A 12,036-nucleotide genomic window follows, 5' to 3' on the forward strand; every position below is an offset into this window, starting at 1 on the left:
TAGCAGAATCCCATTTATCCCAGTTGCTTAGATAACATCAGGTTTTGTTTAAAGTACATTCACCTTAGCACCACCCAATAAAGAATCTACTAAACTTAAAAACCTTAACAGGCCCATTATGAAGAGCCAAAAGAAAGGGAGCAGTCCTAGTATAATAGGAAGTTTATATGGGATTAGATTAATTCTTTCTTTTCAATGTAGAGCTGCTTTATCAGGCAACACTATTCCATATCCTGCTGGACTGACATAGACCTAGATACCTTCTTGCAGAGCACCAGAGCACCTTCAGGCTGAATCCCAGCAGCATCAGAACATTTTCTTCACCAGACTGCACTAGCACCGTCCTCTATAAAGCATCATGTCCTAAATACCTACATACATACATACATATATATATTTATTTATATATATCTGTATAAATACCACGTTCTAAATTCTTCTAGCAAGCATCAAACAAGTTCTGTAGAGCTATGCCAAATTAGCACAGCTGCCTGTTGAAAAGTGAAGTTTCCCCAGCACAGAGCTGCATACCAACCTGATGTTCAGCCAGGACAACATGGGGGTTGTGCCTCCACCAACAATCCACACAGTGAAAAACACGATGAGCAGAGTTGTTGAGAACATCATTTGGTGGGAGTAGGTGGCAGTATCTCGTATAGCCAGGGCAAATGCCATGGCTCCCCTGAGACCTATCAGAAAGAATGAAACAGTGCAGCTTTAGAAGTGCAAGCATGACTGTGGATAGCACGGCACCTTTCCTTACTCCCTCCCACAAAATGTCAAGCAGAAAGCACTGGGCTACAGCAACTTTTAACTTCCTTAGATTCCCTGATAAATTATGCCCTGGGATAATTTACAAGAGAATGTTGTAATTCTCGTGGTTTCCTGTAACTTATAGAATCCACAAGTGCTGTGAAAAGGTGTAAATGCTGCCATAAACTAACAGGAAAGAAAGACTGAAACAAACAAGTTGTGAACAACAAACCATTACATAAGTTAAGCAGCTCCCTGAATCAGATAAAAGTTCAGACTTTTCCAGTTGAATCCATAATTGAAATGTGAGTTCTTGACCTGACATTTTTATCAGCTATAAAAATAGTCTAATTAATTACACGGTCACAGGCAAACTATATCTTTCCTCCTCTCCTCTGCTCCCAGTTATGAAACTTCACTAGCAAGAACAAGCCATGGCATTGGACCACCTGCAGACTTCTTATGCAGAGGAATTACAGGATGGTTAAGGTTTTAAGGAACCCCTGGAGTTCATCTGGTCCAATTCCCCTGTTTGAACAACCCCTGCTCTACCTGCAGTAAGTTGCACAGGACCACGTCCACATGGCTTTTGAATATCTCCAGGGATGGAGATGCCACAACCTCTCTGGACAATTTGTACAATGCTTGGACATAGTAAAAAAGTTTTCCTGATGTTCAAAAAGAAAACCTCATATGTTCCTGTTTGTGCCCATTATTACCTCTGGGCCTGGCACAGGGCATCACTGGAAATAGCCTGGCTCCATCCTCTTTATATCCTCTTTTGTACAGAGGATTCCCTGGAACTTCTTGAGGATGCACATGTTTAGACACACAATGCATAATTTGCCTTAAATTACAAACTTGAACAGTTATCTGTGTGACAGAAATTATAAGGCAATTTAAGTCAAATACCTTTGTCCAATTAAATGAGAAAGGGTACCCATAAATACACCTCAATTTTCTCAGCAGGTATCTGTTTCTGCACAATGTGAACATCCTCTCAGCTAGAAATAACCTTTTGGAAGAGATACATCCCAATTCTCCCATGTCCTTCACAAGCACTTCAAATGAAAATGCTCTATTTCCCAACAGCAGGTGCTGCCTGCCTGCTGTGAGCAGGTAGCATTTCACCCACCCCAGGCATGGCACACTTTCTGTAAAGGCTGAAAGACACAGGATGGCATGCTGCAACAATCAATCAGTAAGCCTTCCCTTCAGGATGCATGAATGTGGATCACAAAAAGAGAAGGTAGCAGAGTCAATTGCTTAGGAGTTAAAATTAAGGCTTTTCGCATTGCCCAGAATTTTTGCTCTTACCTGAAAACATCATCATGTGCTGAAAGCTCCAGCTGATCTTATGCCTTCTGCCCAAATTCAACAAGAAGGAGAGAGGGTAGATATGTGCAGCTCTGCCCAAAAAGATTGCAACCTGTTTGCAGCTGAGGGTTAAGGATTTCTTTTTCCTGAGGTATGCAGTTTTTGGTACCTGGCTTTAACATGAAGCTTTTGTTTTAGTGAGAGATTTAGTGAGATCATGATATCAAATGTTCTTCCTATAGCTGTGTATCTAAAGCAGTCTTTCCCCAATTTTACTCAACTTGTGCATTCACAAGTGATTGCACAAAACGCACATTTTTACTAATATAACTAAGTTTTTAGATGAGCAGTGAAATTATACCTATTAAAATATATTAAAAGTATTAAAATGACCAATTGTACAAATGAAGACTTTACTTTGAAAATTCACACTTTAAACAATGATCACCAGCACCATGCAATTTTGAGTTTTGGAACAACAGAAATGCAGCCCTGTATACAGAGGGGAAACCAACTCAAGACCAGCAAGTGGCCACCCCATTATGACTCCTGCAGAGGCAAAATATCCTAATGGCTAGCAAACACCAGTACAGAGTTACTAAGAATATAAATCCAAAAGCCATTTGTCAGCACTAGAATGAAGCTGAAAAAGAATAATGAAAGAGTATTGCAGAAATTCATGACAGTAGATGGTAAGCGTCCCCACTGTGGTGCAAAACATCCAGGGAAGAAGCAGAAAGCTGAAAACACTCTCCACTGTATAAGGAACATTTTGGGAAAAACTAGAGTAATGGGCTGAAATCCTGTAAAGTGCCAACACGGCCAGAAGCCAAAGAAACGCTGATCATTTGCTGCTGGGATGGGAACATTAGAAGAATAATACATCTCCCATGGAAAAGAAATAAAGAGAATATAAGAGCTCTAGACACCACTGGGTTGTTGCCATAACTAAAGTAAGCAATACTGTCAGCAGGGAATATATCTAGGAAAACCAGATTTTGATTATTACTTTGTACAATAACTCTCACATAACTATTCCAAGCAACTTTTATACCAGTCCTTTTGAGGACTGCAGAAATCAGACGTCAGAAGCTATCAAGACAATTAATGTAGGAATAATAGCTAAGATTTTGCCAAGGATGCTGAGGCTCTAGCTCTGTCTTTACAGTCCAGCCTTTCAAGAACTCTGTGATGTCTCTACATTTCACCCCGGCAAGCTGTTAACTCAATGGGGACCACAGGTGTTGAGTAAAACACGGGTGCTAGTACTAGTTGCCCTCCTCACAAAGGTAGAAAAGCACTCAAGAGGTAACAGAGGTTAAGTGTAGTGGTAGAAAAAGATGTGGAAAATGCATTAAAAGGCAAGTAGGTAGAGAAACATCTACTGAAAACAAACCCAGGGCAGACAGCACAACTTGAGAGAAGATGGAAGTCTACACTAAGCATTGTCTACACTAAGCATTAAAAATTGCATTGTTTAGTATACCAGGAGTGACTATTTTGTTCATATCTTTATCCAATGTCTGCCAGGCTCTGGAGCATTTCTTAGGTCAGAAAAGTGCACGTGAGGCGACACAGGAGAAAATTTATCACTGTTCCAGAAAAATGTAAATGGCCAAAGGAAAATAAAAACAGATGTGGTAAATCCTGAGAAGTAGTACAGAAAACACTAGAAAGAAGAGAAAATAAGTACATCTCATACATGGCCATCCTTATATGTCCTTTTACAGGGTTTTACCTCCATTGCCAACAGCCCTACTCCTACAGAAGGCAGAGGGAAATGAAGACTGGAAGACTGGTTCCCATTTCTTCATGCACACTTATAATTCAGCTGAATTTTCAAGCAGCCAGGAATATAGTGAGGAGAGAGTTACACAATCCATTCAACAGGGGCAGGATGCAGAGCTTACATGAGTGTGACTACTACAAAGTGTTCAGTTCTGGGGAGTTTGAGAGTGAGGTACCAAGTGAACCAGAGACAATGGCAGAACCTTTAATTGTGTACCCTTCATTTAATGGTCTGCACCCCAGTTGAGTTCCTTTCTCCTCCCATCACCCGAGATGCTGACCTCTGGGGAGTTGCTCAAAGATGATCTATTCACCCACATTCCTTTTTATGTATTTGAAGTTTGCCCCTTACCTTCTCAAGGGGCCACTGGAAGTAGAGAGAAGAATTGATCCTTTTCTAGGTCTCCAAAGTTCAAATACAAGAACAACATAAGCAATGTTGGCTGTGAATAGCCAAAGCATGCAGTAAAGCATATTCATTTCTTTATCTAGTGAAATTATATGGCTTCTAACATTCAGGTACAGAGCCAACAACTATGTGGCACAGAGGCTTAGGGCTTTGATGTAAGGGGTAACCAAACCTTTTTCTCCAAATTATTGCACCTGCAAGACATTAGGAAAACTTAGGGCAGCCACCATTCTCTGTTTGATAAAACCAACAGATATCACAAGTTTTTGGGCCCATAAGAAAATAGAGAAACCTCACACAATGTGAAAAAGGATACAAAAGCTCCAATAATGAAAACTGGGCTGAATATGTGCTTCTGGAAAGTAAACAGTGCCAAGCCCATATAAGAAAATATGAAGTTCTCCGCCAGGAAGTGCAACACCTCAAAGAGCTAGAGAGAAAACCATCACATGTTAAAGGGCAAGTAAAAAAGATGCTGTAAAAACAAAAATACTTGAACTACTACAGCAATGAACTGTAAAAAAGGTAAAAGACATCCTTGCCTGCTTAGTGCGACTTCTTGATTCAACTGACAAGTTATTGTATGTATAATGTGCCTGGGTGATTCCACAGAACAGGACAGCCACCACACCTGTGAACAGAACCACATGTAAAAATCAGCCTGTTTACTGCCAGCTCACCACACTTTCCCTTCACCAGCTCCATTTAATCCATACATAATTCTTAACCTTGAGATTTATGACTCTTCTTCTCTTGAATCTTATGATTCAAGTGAGTGAGATACCAGGTTAGGGAGATGTGTCTGAACCAAATCATTGCCTTTTTTACACAGTGAGCTGCAGCTTCAACATTGAACAGAAGGCAAAAAAACCCAACAACACAAATTTAGGCACAAAGGTATTTCTCATTGAAAAGCTTTAGTGAGAAAGTGGAAAAATAGCTGCTGAGATGGACTTCTGTGCTTAAATCCAAGCAACTCACCAGTAAATCCACATGCTTCTGCAAGCAAGAAAGTGCTCCAGGACATCAAGAAGAAGAGAGCCGTTTCCAGCAGGGGGAAGCAGTGCAACTTGGTAAACTTTGTCACGTTAAGTCACTTGTTAAGGGATCAAAAGGAAATCCTTTGGCTTCTCTGTTCCCAGTACTTCTGAAAAACACTTTTATGTACTAACAGCCCATGCTTGTTGGAAAACAAAACACTTTTGATGCTGAAAAATGCAAATTCCAACACATCAAGGCAAACATCAGACTCAACTTGCAACAATCAGTTTTGGTTATTTTTGTTGCACATCCCTAGCATAAAGTGTGGCTCCACGTCTTAGAAGTAATATTATCTTATTCCATGGTTCCCTTTGAAGTGCTAGCAAGGAAGGGACATAGACCTGCTGTTCCTTTTAGACTGTGTGTGCCTTGGCTTTTCAGGGGATTGGTGGGGGAATGATGTTTAGTTCACCCTGCCAACCTCAATTATGAGTCCCACTCCCACCTCCAAATAAAGCATAAAATGCATTCAAAAGCATTTAATTTACAGAGCTGTTCTTGACTACAGCAACCCTAAGATCAACAAGAATTTTTCTTCTCAGATTTGTTAGTAAGTCTTTTCCAGCAAGCCTGGCTACTTCAGTACTTTTAGGGCAAAACAATTGTTGCCTACAAAATGTATTTCCTCTCCTTGTGCTGATGTGTTTTAGAGAAAAGGCCAACTCAGAGCAGCTCAGTCTTTCAAAGGAAAGGAAAAACAAGTTCATCTTGCAGAGGGGAGCAAAACCTGAGGAACATCAAAGCACACCCTGAATTAGCAATTCATACAGTTACTGAAGAAGCGGAACAGACTTTAGTAGTGTTAAATTTAGCTCTTCACACATAGGTTGTTCACCTATTTATAGAATCCTTTCTGTGTTGGTTTTTTTCCTGAGCACTACTCTGGCAGCAGGTACACACCGAACAGCACGCTGTATCTGAGGTGCAAACAGCTATGCACAGCTCATATGAAGGCAATCAGTGCCAACTCTCCATTCACACCTACTTCCTGCTGACATTCTCTGCTAACTTGGACTAGGGCAAACATTTACTCCAGATACACCTTCAGCCATGACCTTGCTTTGTCAGAAGTTTGCTCTCAAAACAAAGCCAGAGCATCATTAAAAAACACAAATTAACCTCCATGTTGGCATTACACCAAGTATAAAACACAGCATACTTCTTAAACAGCTGTTAATTCTGCACAGAAACCACATCTAAAACTTCTGAGCTCAGCTGAATTCCTCCCCACCACTTCCCCCAAACAAATCTATTTTCTTAGATCATGCTTCTGAAGCAGCAACATCCACCATAACCAAAACTGGAACCCATTTCCCCACAGAGTACTCAGATAATCCCAGTGCCTGGCTCAAGGGACATTCATAGATGCCTAAGGAAACTGGATAACAGCAGTCACTCCATGGGAGAGGAAAAGGTTAAACCTTGCTCCCCCAAAGTTGGGCAAAGGGCCTTGTCAGAACCAGTTCCTTATTTCCAGTCTTTTCTGGCAGTTTTATGACTCAAACTGTTTAACTTGCTGTTATTGTCAGTAACCACACCAAAATATTTCATTAAATCTGAAATGAAAACCTGTGCTCATCGTTTTGGAGGAAGTTCAAGGCGAGAGAAAGGCAAGAAAAGAAAAATATTTTATTATTTCATATAATTGATCAAACTGAAATGTTAGCTGAAACTAAATTATTCTTTATTTTTCCTAATTATTTTCTTTACTTGGTAGACATGGCCTTGTATTCCACATCTCTTCAAGCAGTCAGATGCTGCAATTTAGTAAAAATATAGAATGTGGTACTATAACTTAACTATTAAAAAAAAAACCAGAGACAGCTTGCTGAGAGCCAGAATAAGTCCTTGTATATTATCTGCATAATTTGGAAACTGAGCATTCTATCTATTCTCAAAGGACAGTGCATGACTCCCTTACTCAGAGAGCTATGGGTATAGGTACTTCACGCTATAGAAATATTAAATTAATACTTAATTTATGGGTTTTAATCAGCTATGAATAGTAAAATGCAATTTTTTTTGCTTATACATCATTACATGACATTAAGGATGTTTCCAAAAGAAAATAGTTGTATAATTAAACAACCTAAGAAAAAGAACAACACAAAACTGAAACAGAACAAAAATAAAAATATCCCCACCACAAATACAAAATGCCACCACGGAGGCTTTGTTCTATACAGCCTCACATCACCTTCCTGAGCACAATCATTAGAAAAAGCAAGGACTGGCTGCTGCGTCAGAAGCATAATTTTACAAAGTGGATCTGAAGGCATTTCAGCCAAAACCCACAACAACTGCATTTGAGCAGTGAGAGCTATGCATGGCTGGTAGCCTAAAAGCCAGAGGAGGAATCATGGTTCTTGGTCACATAGATTGCAGATCAGTGGAACTGACACTGAGCATTAGAGCATCAACAGCACTTCTTCCCCATTATACTTAAAGGGTTTCCATCATGCAGGCATGTCAGGAAAATCTGTACAGTGTGTATGTAAGATACAGTTCAGACAGTACAGCTTCAGAGTCACAGGTTCATGACCATTGTGCAGAGCATCACATTTTACCCCTTTCAAGTCAGTGTTCAGAAGCCTGGGCACGTCAGAGCAGCCTGGGATATGTACAGATATGGCTGTACTAGCCTGTCAGAAAGCAGAGATTTCATTTTGCTCCTGAAGAAGCATCATGACTCCTGGACTAGGTCAGGCTGAAGGTCTACTGCCTGAGCCTAAAACAAGACCCACACAAATTGCTTGCTAAGCACCTCAGAGATCTAAACAAACAACAGCAACAAGCATCAAGAGAATGGAATAGATTATGCAAGGCACATCATGTTATTGAGTTAAACTCTCACAGAGATAAAATCTTATCCAAGATGTATGACATCAGATTTCTGGCAAAAAGTTCAAATACAGGACTCAAAGAATGCTGTGGGGGTCAGAAATAGCTGAGAGATTTTGCTGAAGACAGAATCAAATACCAATTATCATAGGAGATGTTTTTCAAGGCTAATAATAAACACTAGGTTTTATAAATCCATAAAAAGAAACTGGACATTATTAGGACATGCCTTGGTTTGCTGCAGCAAAATCACTAAAACTTCTACTATGGCCTCAGTTTTATTGGAAAGGGTTGATTTCTGTTGGTACCTATAATGTCTTTCTATAGAAAAGAAATCAAATGAATACTCATCATGTCTTCACACTTAGAATTAAACAAGCTATAGTCAATTCTGCTATAATGGGAAACAGGAAAGCCCTGATAATATCCACATGTGCCATCTCAGCTGCAATACCAAATATGAAAAAGGATATCAGAGCTGTCACAACCCCTGTCACTGCTCCCATCATGAAAGAACCACTGAATATTCCCAGGAAAACACCAACAGACTTGAAAAATGCTGCAGCATCAAAAGCATGGGTATTTTCACCTGTTGGCTGGTAGGCAACTATAGATCTAGAAAGAGAGAACACAATGGCAAGTTAGAAGTGGCATCAGGAAAGATTTTTTTCTGTAGCAGCACTACCTGAGCTACAGGGAGACAATCCCATGCTGAAGGCATATGTGTCATTCTGGCCTGTGCATGCATTAGGCGCCCTGGAAAATGTTTGCAATGGTTATGAATCCAGTTAAAGGCAATCCATTTAAGCTTAAAATAATGTTTCTCAGAAAAAGCATTTATTTTAGACAAATGCCAAAAGCAATTTAGTGATTTCAGAGTAGAAATTCCCATAGTTACTTACGAGGATAATACAATGGCAACAGCATCATTCAACACGCTCTCTCCAAACAGAAGGGCATAGAGATCCACATCAGCATGCAGCTCATTAAATATTGCCAGCACGGTAACTACAGACAGAAAAGTGGAAAACAACACTGCAACCACTGCATGAGCTGTGGAACAGACTTTCCAGTTTGGCTAAGCAAGAAAACCCAGGAACTGAAGTAACAGCATCAAAACTAAAATGGGAAACCATAGTCATGTTTTCCTACAAGTAAGCAACTCCTCCATCAGTTTTGGGGCAGCTCCATTAAGGGGTGGCTCTTTTGTCCCCCTATCTGCACAGTGTTCATAGCAAGGCTCCCACGAGCAAGGGGCATGGGACAGACAAAGTCCTTCTACACAAGCCCTGATATTATTTTAGAACATATTCCATATAAATCAGTAAGCAAAATGTTGCACAGCTCTTCCTGCTTTTAAAAGCTGTATGGATTGTTGACACAAGTTTATCATTTCAGCCACTGTAAAACAGCACATATAATCCTAAGTGTTCCCCTAAGTATCCATTATGCCACAGGTGTGAATTTCCACATAATTTAAAAAGGACAAGAGTGCTAAATATTTATAATCATTCTTTCAAGAAAATTCTGAGATGAAAGACCATGATCTTGAAGATGTTCCCATATACGCACTTCAAAAATCACATGGTGATTTTTTGCATAAATTGTATGCAGCCACCAGCTGTTCAGAGCTCAGCTCAATCACAGGAGCTACTTCCCATTTTCACACTAATCACCTCAAATAAACTGCTTTAAATGTCAAGCTGCATATTCAGCACTCCCCACCCTGGCCCCTGACCTTTGCCAGCCCTACAAACTGGTCTGACAAGTGGAGACTTCAATGTGAGCCTGCTTGACTCTGAAGGATGTCTACATTATTTAGGCAAAAGCTGAAATTACGTGGCTAGAGAAGCATTCTTCTGCCTTAACTTCTAAAACATGAAGTCTATTTGAAAGAGGAACAGGAAATCCCCCACCTAAAGAAGCTAAAAGCTTCAAGTACTGCTCTTAAACTGCCCAGTCCCAAGCAATGTAGCTGAAGAAGGAAGTCCTGCTATCCAGAAAAAACAATAATTTCATCTATTTGCCATCCTAAACTTGATGCACACTTAACAAGAAGCCATTTAACAAAAAACATTTAAGTATTTGAACAGGAGGGCTAGGCTTTACTCCAAATATACCATGATGTCACGCCAGTTCAGTCACAAATCAGCAGAGAACAGCTTTCAAAATGCTCAGAATTTGCATGTATTTCAGAGAAGAGGTTCAGAGATACTAATATGAGATAACTGAAAATAGAGTCTTGTTAATATGCAGCTGAAAATCCTAACAATAAGTTTATTTTGGAAGGTTATTAAAAATGTTCATCAAGGTACCTGGATCAGTGGCAGATATTATCGCTCCAAAGAGGAGGCAGTCTGTATAATAGAATTTATCAGACAGCTGACCCACCAACTTCATTAGCTTCACAACCCCATACATGAGATTCCTGAAGAGAAAGAAGATGAAACATTCCAAGTCAATCTGGTGCATTTCAGGCAAACCAAGGGAAAGCACAAGCAACAGTATTTCAGACAGGCTTGTTTATGCTGCAGCTCAGTGTAGCAGAAAGCTCTCAAAGTGAACTTTCTTTTTATCCCTATGAAGTAAATCAAGAAATATATGATCCAGAAGACATCATATAAAACCAATGAGTAAAGTCTGAAATCTTCACACAATTAGCACAGAGTCTACATGTTTCTTCCATTTCCCACCAAGTTTTCTCTGCTCAAAATTCCCTTCAGTATTATTTCTCCCAACACAATACATAAGCCAAAAGCTCTGAGGTAAGAACAATCTATAATAATAGACTACTTCTCTAGTGAAATTCGTAGAGACACAAGTCAAGATCACAAATACAATTCAGGATTTCTGTTATTCAGAATATCCGTATACAAGACAGAGTAATATGAGCAGGATAAGAGATTGTAGGCAAGCAAACCAACGTGACCAGCTATCTTAAATTAAATGTGTCTGTATATACATACATCAAATATATATATGCAGGCAAAGACAGAGAGTGTGCTTTATCAGCTTAAGCTTTAGTGTAGAGAGAAACTGATATCAGAGTTCACTTACCCAATAATAAAACAAGACACTGCTGTTCCTAAAAAGGCATAAGCCAAAATGGACCCCAAATTCCTGAAAAAGTGTCTCTGCACAAGAAAAAGAGGTTTATATACTTACTTTAGCAAAGTTATATTGCCCATTCAGAACCATGTAGCACACTACTTCACTTGTATCAATACACAGAAGCACATGTCTATTTCAGAGAAACATTTCAATTACTGCTAAGTAAATTCAATCTAACTTCAATAAATTGAATAAACCAGATCTGTGCCATGCATTAGACCCTACATGAAGCTTACTGACAGAAGGCTTATTGACAGAAACCAGCACCAATTCATGGTGTCTTCAAGCAAGATCAGAATCTGAACCCTTCTACCATTAAGGGTCTGGCACATCTCCTCTGGGATTCAGGGTTAGGTCAGCCTCTCAGCATAATTTACTGCATTTTGGACATTTGAGAAGGACCAAACCAATTCATAACAGAACATCATTCACTTTAAATGAAACTGACATGAATGTCTGGCTAAGTTCAAAGGAAAACAAATCAGCAAAATTAAGTAAGGTTTAATATATTTATACTAAAAAATATATGTATTTTCTCTTAAAACAATATGACCTAACCATCTCTAGAGGAAATTAGATTTTTCTTACTGTAAGTAAATGCCTGAAAGGAGACTACAATCCTGAACAAATCAGCAATCTCTCATTAAAAAAAAGGATCTCTTCTCCTCAGAAGTTATTGCACTTACTTTCTTCAGGCTATAACCAGCATGAAAAATAATAGGAGGCAATAGAATGTTGAAGAAAACTTCTGGGTCAAATGTTACCTAAAAAATAAA

General features: G+C 39.4%; 1 protein-coding gene across 1 annotated transcript in view; it reads right to left on the reverse strand.

Annotated features, from left to right (window-relative positions):
• Positions 1-12,036, reverse strand: part of SLC9A7 (solute carrier family 9 member A7) — a 69,020-nt gene that overhangs the window by 23,149 nt on the left and 33,835 nt on the right. The window contains exons 3-12 of the mRNA XM_054628062.2: positions 11,947-12,024; positions 11,207-11,283; positions 10,465-10,577; positions 9,052-9,157; positions 8,623-8,764; positions 5,249-5,354; positions 4,810-4,898; positions 4,584-4,697; positions 2,071-2,182; positions 536-689 (exon numbers count right to left, since the gene is read on the reverse strand). Of these exons, the coding sequence (XP_054484037.1) occupies positions 536-689; positions 2,071-2,182; positions 4,584-4,697; positions 4,810-4,898; positions 5,249-5,354; positions 8,623-8,764; positions 9,052-9,157; positions 10,465-10,577; positions 11,207-11,283; positions 11,947-12,024 (1,091 nt within the window). The remainder of the gene's footprint in view (positions 1-535; positions 690-2,070; positions 2,183-4,583; positions 4,698-4,809; positions 4,899-5,248; positions 5,355-8,622; positions 8,765-9,051; positions 9,158-10,464; positions 10,578-11,206; positions 11,284-11,946; positions 12,025-12,036) is intronic.

Source organism: Agelaius phoeniceus, chromosome 2 (genome assembly GCF_051311805.1).
Source record: "Agelaius phoeniceus isolate bAgePho1 chromosome 2, bAgePho1.hap1, whole genome shotgun sequence".
NCBI classification, from domain to species: Eukaryota; Metazoa; Chordata; class Aves; order Passeriformes; family Icteridae; genus Agelaius; species Agelaius phoeniceus.